At 36.1% G+C, this 5162-nt stretch overlaps 1 protein-coding gene across 1 annotated transcript; it reads left to right on the top strand.

Moving 5' to 3' along the window:
• Positions 1–892: 892 nt before the first annotated feature.
• LOC132277504 (uncharacterized) lies at positions 893–2118 on the top strand. Its single transcript, XM_059779358.1, has 2 exons — positions 893–1634; positions 1709–2118. Exons 1-2 carry the CDS (start codon positions 893–895, stop codon positions 2116–2118), a joined length of 1152 nt encoding a protein of 383 aa, XP_059635341.1.
• Positions 2119–5162: the final 3044 nt, after the last annotated feature.

Raw genomic sequence — 5162 nt, 5'->3', positions numbered from 1 at the left:
TGAAAATCATGCTGAACTCATATTTGGACAATAATCACATCAGTTTTACTGAATTTAATGACTGATTCTTGGATTTCAGTACTAATTGGTTAAGCCTTGCCATATTATGTTTTTGATCTTCTAGCAAGTATATTTTGATGAATCTAGTCTGTTGAAATTAACTTTGTGAGAGAATTGTGGTTAGCTGCAACTTTCAGTATTCAAATCCTTGTTTTAAACTGAGTTTTGTTGAATCAAGGCCTGTTATGAACTTTGTGATTTGCTCATGCTACAATTCATTGTTCAATGTTATGGTCATGAGTACTACAGTGTATGAAGACTGAATATGATGCTATTAATTGATTCTCGAAATGAAATTCCCATTTTACCCCTCAAGTGCTGATTGCTGCAAATAGCTGTTTTGAAGTGGTAATTTGGAATTCTGAGGTGTCTGCCTTATTTCAATTGAAGAAGGAACTTGTGTTTGTTGTTTTACATTTTGTATGATGTATTTGGTGAGTTTAGAGAGCTTGTTTGGTCCTGGCAAGGTTGCCTAGGACAGGGGGAGTATGTGTATACACTTGTTGAGCTAGTGTGTGAGAATAGTGTGTGAAAACTACTGTCTACTTCTGTGACAAAGGGGTGTGCAGAGAGTGAGACAGCTGAGTGTGCAATAGCTTGCTTGCAGCTAGTGGATGATTAAATTGGCATTGGCCAAGAACCAAGGTTTTCCCTGATTAAGAGGGTTTCCTTGTAAATTGTGCTGCAGTGTTTATTGCTTACTGTTTTGATTGTTATTTTGCTGTTCAAGGAAGAAGGTTTTGACCAATTCACCCCCTCTTGGTCCAACAATTGGTGTTAGAGCTTTGGCTTGTTGTGTACGGTTCTAGCAAGCCTGCAGTTAATCTTTGAAATGGGTGAAGGCCAAGCTACAAACAAAGCTCTAGGGTTCAGTGGTGTGAACTATGATTCATGGAAAATTAGAATTGAAGCATTCTTAATGTCTCACTCTTATGATGTTTGGCATGCTGCAGTAAATGGAATTGTGGTTCTCAATCTTGAAAATCCCTCTGAAGTTGATAAAATTGCTATGGCTAATGATGGTAAAGCCAAACATGTTCTTTACTGTGCTTTAAAGCAACAAGAGTTCACTAGAGTCAAGAATTGCAAGTCTGCTAAAGAAATATGGGACTCTCTTCAGGCTGCCCATGAAGGAAGTACTGTCATTAAAGAAAACAAGATTCAGCTCTACAAAGTTCAATATGAAGCTTGTACGATGGAGGAAAGGGAAACTGTAGCTGAATATTTGTTTAGGATCAATGATATTGTCAACAATATGAAATCCCTTGGTGAAGACATTAAGGATTCAGATGTTTGTAAGAAAATTCTCAGGTCTTTTACACCTAGATTCAATGCAGAGGTTACAATCGTTGAGGATAAAGACTTATCTCAAATGAAGATTGATGATCTACTAGCCTCTCTTATAGCCTATGAGATAAGAATTGGAACTCTTATTCTTCAAAAGAGAGAAGCTGCACTTCAAGTCAAAGAAGTTACTGAAGAATCTGATCCAAAGTCTGAGGAAGATGATCTTGAAGAGGATGAAGTGGCCTATCTGTCAAAGAAGTTTAAGAAATTCAGATTGAAGAAGAGAAGTCAATCTCAAAATCTAACTTGTTATGGATGTGGCAAGCCTGGCCATTATGTCGCAAGTTGTCAACTTCAAAAGGACAAAATCAGAGGAAGAAAGAAGGGGGAAACTTCAAGGGAATATTTGGAAGAAAGGCCCTCTTCACAGATTGGGATTCTGTTTCTGAAGAAGAAAAACCTAAGGAATCAAAAGAAAATGAGTGTTTGTTCATGGCTACTCTAGAAACACCACAGAAAGCAGCTGAAGTTGAAGAAGACAGTGAAGACAGTGACTCAGAGATTGAAGAAATTCTTGAAGAATGTGAGAGACTTGCTATGAAGTGCAATCAACAAAAGTCTCAGCTGAAAGTCGTTTGCTCTGAGTTGCAAAAATTCAAACAACTTCTTGTTAAAAATTTTAATCTTAAGCTGTCTACCTTATGTTCAATTTCTCTTATCTTCTCAAGTCTAAAGAAGTCTCAATCCAACACTGAATGGTCAACCAAGTGATGCAGAGAAAAGCTCTCACTAATTCTTGAAGAAAGGTCTTTGAAAATGGTTGAGATTTGGAAGCAATCCATAAAGCGAATTGGGAAGACTGGAATTGGTTACATTTGTGATACTGCAACTAAAGTGAAACAAAATCACACTGTATTTGTTAAGGCATCTTTAGGAGAAGTGTATGCAAGATTTCCAATCATAAAACCCTCAAGAATAAAGCATGATTCATTTGACAACTTCTAGAGCAAATCAAGGTTAAATGAAAGTGATTTTATTACATCAACCTTCAGGAATTACAAAGTTACCAAAATGTATGTAAAGAAGTCAGACATAATTCTAGTTCAGAAAGTTAAGGATAACTGATCTCTTGTGAAGTCTAAAATGATGTGGATACCAAAGAGAATGAATGCTGTAAGTATGTTGGTGTATACTGCCTTCAAAGCTGGTAATACAAATGACAAATGGTATGTTGACAGTGGCTGCTCGAGACACATGACAGGTGATGTTTCCAAGTTTGTATCACTAAAGAACTTTGATGGAGGAAACGTCTTCTTTGGAGACAATCAAAAGGCCAAGATTATTGGTATTGGCACTGTGACTAAGTCTGATGAACTACCTGCGATTAAAGAGGTATTACTTGTTGAAGGCCTCAAACATAATCTCCTAAGTGTAAGACAACTATGTGATAATGGGAAGAAAGTCTGTTTTGATAAAGAAAGATGCAATGTGGTTGACATTGAATCTTAAAAGGTTCTATTCTCAGCTTGTAGATCCTCTGGAAATGTATACACAGTCTCAGAAGAAGTTACTTACTGTAATTTGACCTCTCTAGATGAAGCTACACTGTAGCATAAGAGACTAGGTCATCTTCACTCCAAAAATCTAATCAAAATCCTTAAATTGAAAGCTGTTAAAGGTCTACCTGATTTAAAATTCAGTGACAATCATCTATGCAAAGCATGTCAGTAAGGCAAACAAACTAAAGTGTCATTCCCTTCTAAAGAAATTAACACATCCAGAGCTCTTGATCTGATACATATGGATCTCTGTAGTCCTACCAGAACTACAAGCATTGGTGGAAGTAAGTACTTTATGCTGCTTATTGATGATTTCAGTAGAATGGTGTGGGTTTACTTTCTGAGAGAAAAGTCTGAAGCTATAACACACTTCATTAAGTTTGTAAATCTTGTTGAAAATGAAAGAAGCTGTACTGTGAAGAAGCTTAGATTTGATTTTGGTTTTGAATGTACAATGAGGGAATTTAAAAGTTACTGTGATGTAAAAGGTATCAAGAAAGAATTCTCAGCTGTAGCTACTCCTCAACAAAATGGGGTTGTGGAAAGGAAGAATAGAATTGTTCAGGAAATGGGAAGAACTATGTTACTTGAAAAAGGTCTTACAAAGGGATTTTGGGCTAAAGCTATTAATACAGCTGTGTATATCATCAACAGGGTGCTTTTTAGACCAAATTCATGTAAAACTCCTTTTGAACTATGGTATGGAAGACCTGTAACAGTTCATTATTTTAAAGTGTTTGGCAGCAAGTGTTTTATTCTTAATCACATAGAGAACTTAGGAAAATTTGATTCCAAGGCTGATGAAGGGATATTCTTAGGGCACTCTACAAAAAGTAAGGCTTATAGATGCTACAATCTAAGATCCTCCAAGGTTATTAAATTAATTCATGTTAAATTTGATGAAACACCACAGTTCAGCATCAATGATGACATCAATTCTACACCAGGATCAACTGAAGCCATTCGATCTCATTCAGTTCAAAGGTTAGATAAATCTATTAAATCTACTTCAGAACTTGATGATCATAGAGAAGTTACTTATCCAAGGTTACAAAATAGGTTCAAGCTAAAAACATTATTGGTTCTCCTTAGGCTGGTGTTCAAACAAGAAACAAGAAGAAACTCACTAAATTAGAAACTGATGATGGAGAAGAATACAGTCATTTTGCAATGTTATCCTCTATTAAACCAAAGTCTTACTCTGAAGCTCAGAAAAGTGAAGATAGATGGCTGCTATGAAAGAAAAGCTTGATCAAATTCACAGGAATGACACTTGGACGCTGGTTCCTAGACCTGTAGCTAAGAATGTTATTGGTTCCAAATGGATTTATAGGAATAAACTTGATGAAAAAGGGACAATTATCAGAAACAAGGCTAGATTGGTGTGTAAAGGATATTCTCAACAAACTGGTATTGACTATAATGAAACCTTTGCCCCAGTTGCTAGGATGGAATCTATTAGAATGCTCTTGTCCTTTACTTGTCATAAGCAAGTCAAAGTGTATCAAATGGATGTTAAGTCTGCCTTTTTGAATGGAGAGTTAAATGAAGAAGTATACCTGGAACAACCTGAAGGTTTTGAAGATCCTAAGTCTCCCTCCTATGTTTTTAAGCTAAACAAGGCCTTGTATGGTCTCAAACAGGCCCCCAGGGCTTGGTATGAAAAAGTGCATTAGTTCCTAATTGAACAAGGTTTTCATAGAGGAAAAGCGGATAGTACTCTTTATGTCAAGCTTCATCAGAATCAATTTCTTATTCTTCAAGTCTATGTTGATGACATTATATTTTGTGGCTCTAATACATCTTTAGCATCAGAGTTTGCCAATTTGATGAAAACTAGATTTGAAATGTCTCTTTTGGGTACTCTTAGATACTTCTTAGGTCTTCAAATTCATCAAACCTCGAAAGGAATCTTCATCTCTTAATAAAAATATGCCTTTGAGTTGCTTACAAAATTCAATATGACTGAGTACAAACTTGTATCCACTCCCTTATGGCCTAATTCCAAACTGTCTCTTGAATGTACCACAAAATCAGTTCCCTTTACTCTTTATAGGTCTATCATTGGCAGTCTTTTGTATCTCATAGCTTCAAGACCTGATATCATGTATTCTGTGGGGTTGGTAGTAAGATTTCAAGGCAATCCTAGACTCTCTGATCTTCAGGCTACTAAAAGGATTCTGAGATATGTCAAGGGTACTCTTTCTTATGGTCTACATTATATTTTCTCATCCACATTGCCTATCACAGCCTTCT

The sequence above is a fragment of the Cornus florida genome, unplaced genomic scaffold, assembly GCF_030987335.1.
Source record: "Cornus florida cultivar Cherokee Brave unplaced genomic scaffold, ASM3098733v1 CherokeeBrave_3.0.0_Hap2_Chr10, whole genome shotgun sequence".
In the NCBI taxonomy this organism is placed as follows: domain Eukaryota; kingdom Viridiplantae; phylum Streptophyta; class Magnoliopsida; order Cornales; family Cornaceae; genus Cornus; species Cornus florida.
The sequence above is the reverse complement of the archived record's forward strand: the minus strand, read 5'-3'. Positions and strand labels throughout refer to the sequence as shown.